Source organism: Nelusetta ayraudi, unplaced genomic scaffold (assembly GCF_046127955.1).
Source record: "Nelusetta ayraudi isolate G7.1 ecotype Tasmania unplaced genomic scaffold, CSIRO-AGI_Nayr_v1 ptg000062l, whole genome shotgun sequence".
In the NCBI taxonomy this organism is placed as follows: domain Eukaryota; kingdom Metazoa; phylum Chordata; class Actinopteri; order Tetraodontiformes; family Monacanthidae; genus Nelusetta; species Nelusetta ayraudi.
In genome coordinates, this window is record NW_027466112.1 from 1132501 (window position 1) to 1148440 (window position 15940).

The 15940-nt window shown below is 47.2% G+C and overlaps 1 protein-coding gene across 1 annotated transcript in view; it reads left to right on the forward strand.

The window, feature by feature from the left end:
* The window catches only part of LOC142897942 (adhesion G protein-coupled receptor D2), a gene marked incomplete at its 5' end in the record, with an annotated part of 73926 nt that extends 62130 nt beyond the window's left edge, over positions 1-11796 (forward strand). Inside the window, one exon of the mRNA XM_076040589.1 lies at positions 11149-11796. Coding sequence (XP_075896704.1) covers positions 11149-11286 — 138 coding nt within the window. The remainder of the gene's footprint in view (positions 1-11148) is intronic.
* Between the last annotated feature and the right edge of the window lie 4144 nt (positions 11797-15940).

Sequence of the window (15940 nt, forward strand, 5' to 3'; positions counted from 1 at the left end):
CAATAGTACTGATCACCAGCCAAAGGTTTTTCATTAAGACCTGCTGCTCTGCATCAGTAGACTCCATTAGCATAGGCCAAATGGGCAGTGTGGAATGCAAATGGTCCGCTCACACACACTCACACATGCAGACACACATACACACGCGCAGGGCCCGTGCCGTTAGCCTCTTCGTTAGTGGCAGTTTATGAGCTGTGTGAAATGACTTCATGTTTATTTAGTTTTCGAATGATAATACATCACCGGTTGCACCGTTTGCAGCCACAGAGCTCGTGTTCTTGTTGGCGCTTAATTTCACAAGAGCCGGTGAATATTTACAGTTGGTCAAATGCAGTATTGGGAAGTGAACTTTTACTTTGTAAAAGAAACAACTAAAAACAGTACTGCTACTTTTCCATCAGGTGGTTTGATAGTAATGAATATGAGGCTGCTGGACAAGCTGAGAAAAACAAATCCAGCAGAACAACAGTGAGAGGATTTGAGTAAACACTGTCAGTCGTGGATTTAATTTTTGTTTATTTCGTGAATGAGGCCGAGGAAGACTTTGGTCTGTTAATGCTCACCGTGTTTACCTGCTTGTTATGAGCAGATCCTGAAAGACGCAAACAGCACAGGCCCCATCAGCTGAATTTTCACTACGACAGTTTATTTAAGCCTGTTTCCATAAAACATTTTGCTCTGTAGCTTTAGCGCACACTTTGCGTTGTGTTTGTCTGCTACAGGTGTCTCCAGAGGTTGAAGTTGCTTTTATATGGACACTAAATCGTAGTTTTTAATTTTGTTTTATTTATTTATTTATTTTTAACACTTCACGCTTGAACACATCACAGTTTCCATCAGGCTGTCTTAATGTACAAAATCCAAAAGCAGCTTCATGGAAAGCCAGCTGTTGTCAGCCTGGCTGTTAACAGTCCTGAAAAACAATGGCTGTTGTTGCCCCACGGTGATATTTTTGATCCACAAACCCCATGAAAACCCACAGGATCATCCGCAGCTTGAAATACTTGAAACGCTGCTCACCCGGCCGCTGCTTGATGAGTCCGCCTTTCTCAGCCTTCCGCAACCCTCAGTGGGGCTCGGAGCCATTGTTCCACCGAAACAATCCTCATTGAATGAAAGGCCGACTTCATGCTTTGTGTACGGCTGTCATGGGTCCCATCGTTAATGTGCCATCACTGCACCTCACATCCTCAGCAGACACGGCTTATTTCCTCCATCTACGCGCGTGTGTGTGTGTGTGTGTGTGTGTGTGTGTGTATGTGTGTGTGTATACACACACACACACTTATCTCTGTGCATTTGTGTGCGTTTGCATTTAAGATTGCTATAGAGTGAATGAGAAGAAGTTAACAGAAGGATCATTGCGCACGCGTATGTGTGTGTGTGTGTGTGTGTGTGTGTGTGTGTGTGTGTGTGTGTGTGTGTGTGTGTGTGTGTGTGTGTGTGTGTGACGGTGCTAAATCCATCAGCAGATGAAGGAGCAAAAGATCATTGTGACACGACACACCGCGCACGCACAGACACACACACACACATTCATACGGAAAAAAATACGGATTGCCATCATTAAAACTGATTTGAGGTCAATTGTTTGCATGAGGTGTGATCGCATCCAATCTCGCATTCCCCTCATTACTCCTCTCTCTCTCTCTCTCTCCCTCTCTCTCTCTCTCTCTCTCTCTCTCTCTCTGTCTCTCTCTCCTCTCTCGCTCTCTCTCTCGTGCCTCCGACCATCTCTGAAAATGAAGGGCTGTCCTATGGTATGTTCGCCGCGACTGCCGCCCTTGAATGAAGTGCTGATCTCTTGCAAAGTCGCGGGGACCTGCGGAGAGTTTTATGACTTCCCTCAAGTGGGCCTGGCACGTAATTCTACCTCCTATTTTCCTCTGAATTAATATTTCTTCAGATATTGAAATAGCGTGTGAAGCGTTGGCGGTATTGGAATCACTTGTAAAATGAAATAATTATTTTTTTCTCGGACTGGTTGGAAAGAGAGCCAGTCTTCTTTTTGCTCCTCATCACACCAATATGTATAAGTGTGCGTGTGTGCGCGTGTGTGTGTGTGTGTGTGTGTGTGTGTGTGTGTGTGTGTGTTTCCCAGTGTGTTCTAGCTAGCGGAAAGGAAGGGAGTTGGTCGCTGAGATACTGAGGCAGACAGGAAGAGATCATCCTGGTTTTGTCGTGGCAGGGGGCTTAACCCCGGCCGGCCGGCCTGCCAGCCCCACCATCGACTCCCTCGAACAATACACAGAACTCAGGTTATTGATGACATGGCGGCTGATACTGGGTTCGCCGGCACGTGTGTCGCAATCGTAAATCTTTGTTATGATTCATGAGATTTTTTTTTACTTTGCTCATTAATCTCTAAGATAGCGCAGCAGCAGAATGACATTTCCGTAGGCGGTGGGTGGGTGGGTGGGTGGGATGGATGAATGGACGGACGGACGGACGGATGGAAGGACGGATGACACCCGTATCCATCCCCACTGGGGAGAGGAAGTCCCTATCAGAGCACAACAGGAAAGAGACGAAGGGAAAACAAGCGTGTCTTTTTTGGACATTAAATCACTTCCTGTAGGGCACTGGGCTGCTCCCCCCCCCCCCCTCGCCCGCTATCTCCGTCCTCCACTTCTCAGCCTCGTTCACCCAACCTTTTTTTTTTTTTTTGTTTGGGGGCCAGACAGAGGTATTGATCAAGCCTCTTTTCATCTGCGTGGAAAACGAAGTGTGCGTTCTCCTGTGGCGTCCGTCTCTTGGCCAAGTCGAACATCTCGTCGATACCAAAGAGGGCGTACTCGAGACCCCATTAGGCTCGCTGGGTTGTTATCTCTTAACGGTACAAAACACCGGTGCTCCAGAAACTGCTTTCTGTTGGCTCGTGGACACGCGCGTAATCCACTGTGCTAACAAACCCGTTTAACCTCAGCACTGATCCGCCATCTAAAATCCCCCCCGACGGATCCCAAAGTCCTGACGCTGGAGCCGCTACTTTGATCCTCCTCCAAGAACAGACAACAAAGGGACAAAAAGGTTTATCTGCGGCCGCCGCAGGAAAAGGCCTTTTAGTTGCTGACAGGAAGAGGGAACGATCGCAGTTTTCCAAAACACAAAAACCTGCATCGTCATTTTCGCCGGTCGCGTTTGACGGCGAGTGGGTCGCTGCAGACATCGGACACCTTCGGACGTATGTTGACGTATGGCTGCGCTCGTCCCACGCCGCAGCTGTAAAAAAAAAAAAAAAAAAAAAAGTATGTCTTCCTTCCTGCGGTCAACTTCCTGTTTATGTCTGAATGCAGGTCAGTGGACGAGTGGTCTGCGCCTCAACTGCTGTCATGGTTTCCCAAAGGTGACCTGAGCTTTGATGATGACCATTAGGCTGAATGTATAAAAATAATACCTTTCATGTCCTTTGTGTTAGTTGGTAACCATTTCGAGACAGTTATTATATAGAAAAACAACATTCAGTAACCGGATGGTGCTGCTTGTCCAGAAGCACAGCTCAACAAAAACAAAAATACTGTCAATAATGACATGTAATTATTTTATTCAAAAATGTGAAGCAGAGGATCCTGTTGGTCCCGTCATCTTCAAGTCAACCACCACGTTTCCCCACTTGTTTATGAGAACATTTGGGAAGACAGACAACAGAGTGGGTCACGGGAGCTGAACGTTGGCTTCATCAAAATCTGAGTCGCTTCAGTGAACTTCATTGCGAATTAGAGGAAGCTGTTTTGAATGTTTCTCTTTCCACAAAAGTATTGATCCCATAGGTCTCTTCTTAATGCCCAATCCAGGTTTAATAGAAACATATTTAATAGAAATATTTGTTTTTTTCTGTTGGCTTGTCCAATAAATGCTTAAGAGCTCATGCCCCCCCCCATGGTGGCAGTGGGGGTCGGCATGGGCGAAACGGAAACGCTGATGGACTCACCCGAGTCTCCAGACGCGCTCGTCAAGATGCCTCCTCGGTTTCGAGACGAGAAAGTCCACTCAGCCCGTCTCGGTTCATTGACGATGCTCCTCTGCTTACTCCCAGCATCCATTATTGATGAGTCGTTAGAGATTTCATCAGTTGTGAGCGTCACTTGGAGCTTTGACCGACACTGTGTGGCTCGCCTGCCGCTAGAGGACGGACCAGTTGGTCAAAAGCATCCTCGGTGAAAAACCTTTTTGTTTTTGTATTTGTGACCGTTCTGTGTGACAGCGATCTACCATTAAGGAATTCACAATTAAACGCTTTGCTAGTATGTGGCTGTGTAAAAGTGGGAGAAAGAGCGAGCTATTAATCACCTGTCCAAAAAACACTTCATATTAAAAAGAATGCACCCGAGCTGGTGTGAGTGTCCGCTTTGACACCGGGGGGGGGGGTCTCAGGTTCCAGCCCAGCCCAAGATTCAACCTCAAGGGGGCGCTCCTTGAGTATCGTCCTTGCATTACGTCTTAAGCTGGGATAAGTGCGCGAGCGTTGTGTCACGAAGGGACAAATCTGACAGGAAAAAAAAAAAAATCACAAAGTAAACCTGCAAATCAGTTTGCAGTGGCGACCCCTGCAGGGAGCAGCCGGAACGATTCGCCTTGCTCACCTTTATTTGTTTGTTGGTGCTTGACAAACATACACAGACGTTTTATTCCCTTGAATTTAGAACACCGAGACTACTGTTCGAAGTCATTGTGTGTGTGTGTGTGTATGTGTGTGTGTGTGTGTGTGTGAGAGAGAGCGAGAGGGAGAGAGAGAGAGAGAGAGAGCGCAGCATCTCAGGTCTGTCAGGAAGTTTCATCCCCCTGCAGAGCGCCAGGTCGACCCCGGCCGTCTGTGGCGGAGGCCGCTATCGACCGAGCCGCTGCCCCTTGCTTTTGTGCGCAGCCCCGGGCTTCGCTCGGCCCCATTTCACCTCCCGTCACTCGCCTCACATTAGGCTCTGAGCTTGATACAAAGTGTTAAGCTGCGGACTCTCCCACAGAGGGAACTTATCAAAGCCAGTTAACTTGAGCTCAAACCAGATTGCCGCCCTCCTGCTGTCAATCTCGCAGCGAAACGTGCCTGGCCGCGTTGACGCACGCAGAACCGTGGCGTTTTTACGGAATTTATGTTGAGGAATTTGTTCTTTTTTTATGTTATCTGATGGGAAGTTCATAGTCATCCTTTTAGCATCTTGATCATTATTTAGCTCAATTATCTTTGAGATGTTCCCTCTTGAGATTTTGTGTCCTTTGTCTCATAGGCTTTTCCCCAATCTTCTTTGTTGTTGTGCTTTTTCCGTTTATTCTGTTCATAAGATGTAAATATCTTGTTTTGTTTTTTTTTACCCTCCAAATATTTTATTTATGTATATTTTTTAGCTTATTTCTTTTTAATTAATGTAATTTTCCATCTTTTTTTGCACAATACCTTTGCTGCAATTATGAAAATTTCCCCATTGCGGGATTAATAAAGGTATCAACCAATGCCACAACATTGTCGTCCAACCAGAAAGAGCCTGCAATTAAGTTGCCAACCGGTTGTTCCAGTGTTATTACATTCACTATGCTGCTTTTATTTTTTAATTTTTTAATTTTTTTGATGTGTGTATTTTTTTCCCCAGCGTCTGTCAATTACATACCTGGGTTGGGTGTTGTGACCTGGGCCTGGTCTCTTGTCTTATGGTGGACATGACTGAAATACAGACTCCAGTTGGCTGTGTGGGTAACTCCCAGTGTGGTGGCCAGCGTTGACAGGTGGTGGTTGAGCTGGGCTGCTCTGAGTCCTGGAGGACAGTGGAAGTCTGCAGGAGAAGAATATTGCTGTGGAGAGCTGACACTGCCACACAAGCAGGAGGACGAGCATGAGACTTTGATTTACTTGCTTTGCAGTGATGAGTGCGTAATGGTGCCGAAGTCATACCCAGCAAGTGGCTTTTTGCAAGGCAATCAAACTAACAAACATCAGCAATAACGTAATGATTCCTTCCTCCTCAGCTGATTCACCCAGTCAAATCTATTTCTCCTCTTTGTCCCCCACCTGAGTGGAGATCGGGTATTGAGACAGAGCTGCTATCCTGTCTTTAATCGTGCCAGAGCTCCAGAAATAAAAAGAAAAGTCCGCTCCAACGGTCTAGTAGCAGATTCTGTTTTAAGAGAGTAGCTCTAAATTAAGTTGGAAAGCCTTGCAGCAACAAGGGAGTTTACTTAGACTAAAAGAATTACCAGAATCTGGAGAACACAGCCTCGGGCTGCGGTGTTGTCGTGAGGGTTGCAGCTGCCTCGGCTACCGCAACCAGGAATTGTAATTACATCCAACAGATCCGCAGCCAAAACAAAAAGCGCCCGCGCAACCGAAACTTTCTGCGTTTTGGTTCCCCTCAGCGCTCTGATAGCGTCACATAAATGACTGAAGTCTCTCACAAGCAATTAGTGTGTTTTGATTTAGACCAGAATGAGCCTTTAGCAGGTCCGGCCCGGCCCGACGAGCCCAGTTCCCCGGCCCCCCAATCTCTTAAACAGCCACGGCTCCAAACAGATGCTGCGAGGATGTTCCCTCAAGATCCCTGGAGCCCATTGTCGCCTTGTTTCACAGCCACGTCTCAGTCTGTGATCTTCATTGGTAGTGTAGGAGCTTCTGTTACGGCGCTGGTAGCCGCCTCTGGCAAAGGATCCGGCCTCTTAAGAGTCTTCGGTGTCGTACAGAAACTGTTGCTGTCCCAGAGGAGGGACGAGCAGACTAAATAATCACTCTCCAACCGTGGTGACGACGTGAGAGCAGCTGTTTGGATCTGAAGGCACGCCAGCGACTGTCTGTGACGCTCGGAAAGCTAGAAGGAGAAGCGGGGGAGGCCGGGAGGGATGAAAGAAAGTTTCCTTGACTCGGTTTTCTTGAGGATTTTAACATTGATCTGAGCAGCCGACTGGCAGATGTTCACGCTGAGATTTATGTGTGAACATACTGCGCGTACAAACGTTAGCAGGGGTAAGCCCAAATGCTCACGCGCACGCACACGCGCACTAAAATAAAAATCTTAAACAAAATGCTCGGGGCTGCAAGGACAACTTTAAATGAATGTCCGCTGCTTATATTAGCTCGTACAAGTGGCAGACGAGTGTTTGGCGGCCTTCAAACCTTGGCCAAGCTCATTACGCAACGTTGATTGCGCTCGAAAAATTTGCATCCTTTTCCGTTTTGTGCCGCCACAACAGCTTCGAAATCTGTTTAGAGCTTCAGCGGTGGGACTGCAGCGGCCCGAGCAGAGCCGGAACTTCCGGACTCTTGCTCGCGTGCGTAGACGCTCGGTCCCGACGTCGAGTCCCGAGTTGATCTTATTTGCTCGACGCCTTCAGAGGTTGTTGAACGATGCGTTGCGTGTCAATGTTCATTGTGCGACTGAAGCCCGGGAGAGGCGATGAGAACTGAAAACAGTCTGTTGTTAAAATTGTTGCCCCACAGGTGTACTGATTTTATGGGACCTATTAAAAGTCTTTTTATTTTGTTTTACATCACACATTGGCTGTTTGCCACACTGCACACGCACATATTTGGCAATGATTATTGTTTTGTTGTTTGCCCGTTTGTCCCGCCCTGTCATCCAAACTCTTCTGCGAAAGTTTGTGTGACACCTGTTTTAGGTGCTAAGCGGTGTTTGCCAAGTCAGTGGATGAGTTTTAGGCTTTCCCCCCTCTGAAAATTGACGTTTTAAAGCCACGCAAGCTGTGAACATGGCTACACAAAAAACAGTGAATGGATTCCATTGGTAACATCATCGTCAGAAGGCATTTATTTTTATATTTTTTTGGTGCCGACAGCCACGTCTTGAGAAGTCGTCCAACATGGAACAAAAACAAAAATCCACAAGTGTCTCCACACTTCAGAATCCAATTCTGATGAAGCGTGCATGTCGTCCTCCCCCAGGGCGTGGATCCTGGCGTGATCACACCCTACGTTAAAACCAGTGCTGTAAAAGCAGTTCGCGGGCGGAGGAACCGTGGGCGCGGGCGGAGGAACTGGTTTTGTGACATTTAGGTCACAAAGGAGCGAGCGCTCCTTTGACGCCGCCAGGCGGAGGTCAAGAATCCACATGCTGCCGAGCTTTCGCCTCCGTCACTTGGCGGAGGTCTCGGCGAGGTTAATTTTTTTTGTGTCTTGCATTCCTTTCGTGCGCCAGGTTCATCTCTCCCACAATGGAGCCGAGCGAACGCGGGAGGCGGAAGAAGGGGGGAGAAGAAGAAGCGCCCCCCCCCACCGCACACCACCCCACCTCAAAGTGTGTGTGTGTGTGTGTGTGTGTGTGTGTGTGTGTGTGTGTGTGTGTGTGTGTGTGTGTGTGTGCGTGTGTGTATTATGAAAGGCATCGATGCAACCGTTTTAACAGGGCGACTCTGTTTGAATTAGATGTTCTAACCCCCCGCTCGCTAAATGGATTTCTGAAGTGGCTGTAGTTGGAGGCTTTCAATCGGGCTGCAACCTTGAGTCCTTTTTTTTTTTTTTTCTTTTTTTTTTTTATTCGAGCTCTGTAGGATTTAAGTGCCGGTATAACGTTGAGCGCGACTGCTGAATGCATGCTCCTCATTTTTTGAAATTGAAAAATCTCCAAAGGCTCTCGCCATTGTGCAGGCAATTAATGGAATGCTGGCAGCGAGGTTCAGGTGCTTAAAAGTTGTATCCCCCCCCCACCCCCCCACTCTCTCCCTCCCTCCCGCTCTATTTTTTAATGACTAATAAAGGATAATCATCGTGCAAAAAAAAAGAAGAAGAAAAAACATCATAATGCTGTAGGCTTCCTCTCTTTATGCGCGGTGATGTATAATGCATGCTTTGAAGCGGAACGGCAGCGGCCTTCGAAGCGTTCCGTCGTCAGACCTCAGCGTATTTGTTTTGCGCTGCTTCTGCTGCTGCTGCTGCTGCTGCTGCTGCTGCTGCTGCTGCGACGGCGGTGCCTTTGCATAACAATGCTGAGTGTTCCCCGTCAACGGCGCCCGGCCCCGTTCAGTCCATCTTTACATTTTTAAACTTTGTCCATCAGGCTGCCAAACAATGGGACCCCCCTCCCCTCCCCTGCCCACCCCTCCCCTGCCCCCCCCCTCCAGCCCCCCCCCTCCGCCCGTCGGCGCAGCCCATTAGAAAGTTGGCTAATTGCCCCTCGGAAGAGTTGCGAGTTCGCATCGGCAATCTAAATTTTCAGCATTTACATCGCCAGCAAAATCGATTCGAGTGCGGCCGGTGTTGAGCGGGAGTGCAGAGGACAGGTTGCTGCAGTTTGATGCCCCTCCCCATTTATTTTTTAAATTGCTCGATGTAAAATGTTAAAAAAAAACAAAACAAAACAACAAATGAAAAAATATTTTTTAAATAATCCCAATGAGTTACTCTGGGTTTTTAATGATGGCAGATGATATTTTTGCCTGTATTTGACTGCAGAGCCACAGGATGGTGTGGCTCGACAGGTTCGGCCACCATGTGGCGCTAAGCAGATGTTTTTAATTGATTCAGACCAGTCGGTGTTTTTCTCAGGCCTCCGGTCTCGCCTCGCACCGGACTGAATACCGAACCGCTTTCATTTTTTTTTTTTTTTTTTTTCCCTGCGTGCACTTGCACTTATTCCCCCCCCACCCCGCCCCCCGCCTCCTTCGCAGTCTTGGAACACTTCCAAAAACGTTTGCTTCTTTCTGTCTTTCTTTCTTTTTTTTTCCTCCCTCCCTCCTTCCTTCCTTCTTTCTTTCTCGTGCCCTCAATCTCTATCTCTTTAAAGAATGCGGGGAAACATGCCGGAGCACCTCGGTAAACACGAGTGAAGTGGTTCCAGAGTTTAAAAGCTTCACACAGCGACTGGCAGACACAACTTGGGGCTGTTTGTGTGATGGAAAAAGGAAAAACTTGTTCAGAAACTGACAGCGGCCGCATCGGTGTGTGTGAGAGGGACAGAGAGAGAGAGAGAGAGAGAGAGAGAGAGAGAGAGAGAGAGAGAGAGAGAGAGAAGATGGGAAGAAGGCGGAGAGAAAAACTGTGTGTACGTGTGTTTATATTGCTTTTGGCAAGTTATTTATTTGTGCTTTTTTTTTTCCTCCTCGTTTTTTTTTTTCCTCTCTCTCTCTCTCTCTCTCTCTCTCTCTCTCTCTCTCTCTCTCTCTCTCTCTCTCCCTCCCTCGCTCTGGTTATCTTTCGAGTCGGCCAGTTTGGAGCCCGATGTCCACCTTCGGGGATGCGCATAGCATGCATTTCTGAGTATTTTCACCCGAGGCAGCACTTGTTAAAGTCTGCGGATAAATGTATATACATTATTTATACAAATTCCGGGGCGAGTGAAGGCAGGTTTAGCACATTTACAGACAGGAGGCCAGGCACTGCAAGCCAAGCTGCGAGTGAGGACGGCGCCGCTGTGCACCTGGGGGGTGGGGGAGGGGGCCGGGGGTGGAGTGGGGTGAGGTGAGGTGAGGGGGGTGGGGAAGGGGGGGGGGCTGGCGCCGGCCTCTGTGACCAGCATCCTCACAGCTGCGCGGGAACACTGCTGCCCGATCCAATCGGTGCCTCGGCCGTCTGGTTCGCGCCGCGGAAGACAATGAATGCTGGGTCGGTTCGGTCCTGAGTTGAGGTGCCCGTCGTGTGTTTTTATTGGAGAACAGAAATTCTAATGATGCGATTCTCTCGGATCGAGTATCCAGAACGGACGCTACGGGTTCCATCCTGATTGGATTCTGGTCCGAGCGAGATTGTCGGAATGATGCTGAACATCGTGAACACCAGAAAAACACAGAAACGTTACAAAAAAAAAGACACACACACACACACACACACACACACACACACACACACACACACAAAGGCCGTTTGCTGGTTGCTTAATTACGACCGCGTCATCATGCTAAAAATATTATCTGTCCGGTTTTCAGTGCATTCAGTGATCAGTTGTCCTTCAACATAAACAAAACATACAACACAGTTACAGCTCAGTAATAGAAGCAACCCTGTTGCTAAACAAAAAGCAGCAGAACAAGATGAAGGCCGGAGAATTGATCCCAGTCGCTGTCGCCACCGCTGAACATCTCACACGCTGCAAAATGAAGGATTTTCTTTCACTGTTTCAAACATTTCTCTGCGAGTGCTGTTTGGCTTGAACCCGACACCCCCGACACCCCCAACCCCCCCCCCACCCCCTCACTTACCCACTGCCTCCCTCCATCCAGGAGCCCCGCCCCTCCGAGGAGGAAGCCCCGCCAGCTGGTCGGAGCCTTCATGTTCCTGTGGTGTTGGAGTTCTCCGCTTCCTGTTTCCCCCGCAGCCCTTCACCCCCGCAACACCAGGGCCTTGTCTGCGTTGACTGACCGGGTGATTAGACTGGACTGTTCTTCACACTGCCCACTTTTTCCCCTCCCAAACCACGAGGAGGGCGGCAGCGGGACAACATCATTTCTAGCATATTTTAATAGTACGCTTGATAATTTTAAATGCCTCTAGTAGCTCATGTAGTTTTAATTATTTGTTTTAATATTTTTTGTATTTCCATTGTTTTTTTTTTTCTTGCTGTAAATGGCGTCATTTGATATTTAGCCGGCGTATTGCTCAGTGCTCACTGAATTGTGTCCTGTGAGCCGAGTGAATTTCCATCAGTCGGAGGGACACTGGAGTTCAAGACGGGAAACCAGTTCCTGCTTCCAACGTGAATTCTTTCTAAACGCAGCGGATCTCCCTCTCCCTCTTATAATCTATTCTGAAAAGGGCGAAGAATGAAAAGTGAAAAATGGATTGGAGTGCACTGAATCCAACGCTATTGGACAGTTTCCTCCTCTCCCCTGTGTTTAAGAGCAAATAAAAACAACCTGCTAACGCTATAACGTCGACATTAACGTCGCACTGATTTCTGGAGAAGTGTGCATGAGCGTGCGAGCGCCTGAACGTGATGTTTGGGCTGTTGAAGCTCCAGTCTTTCCCTAATTTCAGCTCTTTATTCCTCCAGTTTAGATGCCAGCAGAAGATCCCAAATAAAAATCTGCATATTTAGCCCTCTGTTTACAGCCAGTTTAGTCAACCTTTGATATGTGGCTGCTCGAAGACGGCAACACATTTAGAAGTCGCGTGTGGCGAGTTTTCTGGACTCACCGTCAAAAGGTGGTTCTTCACTAAACTTCCATCTGTGGCTGTGGGGAGAACGTAAAAAAAATAATAATATATATACATATATATATATATATGTATATGTATATATCTCGGCAACTAAACACAGCTGGAGGTCACAGCTCACAGCTGGGAAATGTGTCGTCACAACAAAACAGTGCGGTCCAAACACACACTGCCATAAACACAATACTCTTTTCATACGTTTCTTGATGTCATCGCTTTTCCGATGTTATCCCCCCCCCCCGCGGAGCCGCATCATCACTGAACTGGAAACAAAAGGAGCAGATGCTACAGTAAACAAATTTATTGTGGCGCAGACACCTCACGTCATGTAACACATAGATGGAAACCCAGAGACGCAATAAATTATCTTCATCATTAAGCGTAACCAGTGACAAACTGTACATCATAAAGGTAAAAGCACTGTAAATAAAATAAAATAGAATAAAAAAAACCAAAAAACAAAAAGAAGAAAAAAAAATAATACTACAAAACAAAAAAGGTTTAGAGTGAAACAGAACCCTCTTACAGAACTACAGGAACAAAAGTTTGAATGCCAGCAGACACAGATAGAAATTAATATTTTAAGTGTGATTCCTTTTTGATTTTAGTGTCTCACGACATAATTTAAGTACTACGCAAAACAAATAAAAAAAAAAGACCACTGTACACACGCACACACACACTAAAGAAAGCAAACCAGAGTGATTTTTTTTTCCAATTTCTTGATTTCTTCTCTTTTTTTTTTTTTTTAAAGGAAATCATTGCTTTGCAATTGATGCTTCATCACAGTTCTCTCCCTTATGACCACATGAATGTAAACACCTGTTGAATTATTCTTGCTTTATTTTTTTTTCTTTACAACATTAATACTCTATATATTTGTACATATTTCCATTCACATCTGCACGGTTAGCTAGCATGGTAATGAAATAAGGCAAGACTCACATAACTGTGACATCACAATTTTTTTTTTTCCTTTTTGTAACTCTTATAATAATACTGATTACTTAAGTTTTTTTTTTGTTTTGTTTTTTTTTTTTTTGTAATTTCCTTCTGTTCTGCAGCAGGCTTTGGTCTTTCTGGACAAAAGGCAAAGATTGATCCTCCTCCATCTCCAGAATCGCACCATGTTTTGTTCCAGTTCTATTGAAATGATAAAAAAAAAAAAAGTGAGGATGTGTTTTTTTTTTTTTTTTTCCATTTGTTTTGTTTTGTTTTTACATTTCCAAGGATAAAAGGTCTTTAAATATAGTTGCTTGAGCTGACGACACTAGCTGGATTTATCTAACACTGGTCTTTTGTGAGGTACATACTCTAAGATGATCTTGGCAAGGTGAGACAATAAAAAAGAGAACCGCAGGGTGACCGAAGAAGCAAAAGCACTTCCGTTACAGGAGAAAACCTCGCCCTCCTCTTCCTCAGCCTGCCCGACGCTTCCCTTCCTCCAGAAGATGCTCCTCGGTTTAGACCCGTTTCTCTCCCCCAGCGAGGCCTCTGCCGGTCTCGGCGAGGCCCAGCTGCACTCAGTCCAAAATACAGATGCGACAGCTGGTGCGAGTCTCTGGCCCGGTTTGTCTCTGCGGCGCCCGCCGCATCTTTAAGCAGTTTCACTGAGGGGAGCGCATCTCAGGTGCTGCTCCGCTTCCTTTTTCAACACGGACAGGTGAGACAGAGAGAGAGGGAGAGAGAGAGAGGAGAAAACAGCCCTCCCTCTCAGAGCGTCTACAGCGCCGAAGCCACTCGGGGGGCTGGGAGGGGGGGCTGGGGGGTTGGGGGGGGGGGGTTCAGTTCTTCAAGCTGCAGCCTGCCTGAAGTCATAGTTGGTGGCAGCGCACTCGGCACCGCATCCCTTCTCTAAGTGTCAAACGCAGGCGGACTCTTAAGCGTTCTTCACTTTCAGCAGAGTTTTTTTTTTTTTTTTTAATCTTGTGGTTCTGGAGGAGCCGAAGATCCGTCGCGCTCGTGGGTCTCACACGTCGTTTCAGAGCCGGAGCCGTTTTGCTTGAATGCATCATTTGGAGCTTTTTGGGGAGAGTGTTTGTGTGTTTTTTTTGTCTGTGGCTCCGACACCCCCCTCCCTCCCCTCCCCGCCCACCCCTCTCCCTCTCCCTCTCCCCTCCCCCCCTCCTCCCCCTCCTCCTAAGCTCTCTTGGCGTGCAGCATCTCGATGAGCAGGTTGTTGCAGGGCACGTCGCCGTTCAGGTGTTTGTAGTACAGGTACTCCTCGGCCTGCAGGCTGATGGCTCGGATCTCCGGCAGCCGCAGGAGCAGCTGGCCGAACTTGTCCGTTTGCTGCGGGTAGTTGCACATGACGTAGTCCAGCAGCGCCGCGTTGACCTGCTCCTGCACGCTCTCCACCAGGTGGAAGTTCTCCAGGTTCTTCACGTCTGCAAACGGAGAGGCGCCCAGGTCAGAAACACATCAGAAACCTACGGGACCCCCCCCCCCCGCCAATGTTCGTTGTGACCCAAATGCCGAGGCTTTATTGGGTCGTCAATCCAATAATGGCAATTCAAAACAGTAATTACAGTGCAACAACACGTCTTATTTGTAAGTTTCAGTCTGTAAAGACATTAAATGTCTCATATTGTACCATTTTCACGTCATATATATTTTATTATATGTTTTCTATTTTGATTCAAACGTGAGTTTGACTCCTTCTAGTGAGAGCTTTCCCAATTTAGGATTAATAATGTCTATCTATCTACCTGCCTATCTCAATCCCGGATCAAAGCAGAGCACCCACGTTCAAACAACTGCTAAATAATTAGCCCTCTGTTTGCAGCCTCCAGCCGAAATCTCTGTTTTTTTTTTCCCTCCCTGCTAAATACGAAGCTCTGTGGGGTTCTTCTGCAGGTTTGGGAGTGGACACACAAACGCACTCTTCGGGCAGAGCTGCTCTTGTCTGGGAGAGGTGTCTCGTGAAAAAAAAAAAAAAAAAAAATCACTGCCCTTTGTGACATCACAGAGGGCTCTGACTTTGATGGTTTGTGCCCCGGTGAATTTCCCAACGCGACGCCTTCAGACGGTGACGCCGCAGCGTTGCACCCAGCTTGCGTCTCCAGCCGCGCTTTGTCGAAAAATAAAGAGGACTTGGAACTGCGGCGGGTGATGAAACATCCCTCCCTCTCCTCCCGTGCGTCCGCCCCGGCCCCCCCGGGACGGCAGCGCACAGGCGATCAGGTGAAGGCAAAATAAAGGTTCTCCTCCCGAGACGGGAGTTCTTTTCCCAGGAGTTCATGAATTATGCAGGGCAGCGGAACGCCGTTGACGCCGGCGCCAGAGCTGCTCTTTAACCTCAAGCCATCCCCGCGCTCTCGCTCATAATTATGCAACAAATGGTGTTGCGATAACTCTGATTTAAAAAAGAAAAAAAAAAAGAAAAAGATTATTTTGTAAAAAAAACCAAAAAAAAAACAAGTTAATCATTAAGCCTGTAAAGTACAACCACTGGAACCATTAGTAGTACAATATGCAAAAATAGGACGTCATTTTTTTTTTTTTTTTTTTTCCTTGTAAAAAAAAAACAACAACAAAAAAAAAACATATTGCACCCTCCCACCACCAAAAAAAAATCCTACCTTTACACGCAGCTCTAAGCAATTTTCCTTGACAATAATAAGCTCACTGGGGGTTTGAGCAGATTAGAGCAAGACGAGACCAAAATTTTGCTAAATGGATAATGGTGGAGCCGAGCGCTGCGTGTACTTGTCATGATTACGGAGCGCGGGGCAGCGGAATACTTAATCAGATTGCCACTGCTCGTGTGTGTGTGTGTGTGTGTGTGTGTGTGTGTGTGTGTGTGTGTGTGTGTGTGTGTGTGTGTGTGTGTGTGTGTGTGTGTGTGTGTGTGTTTAT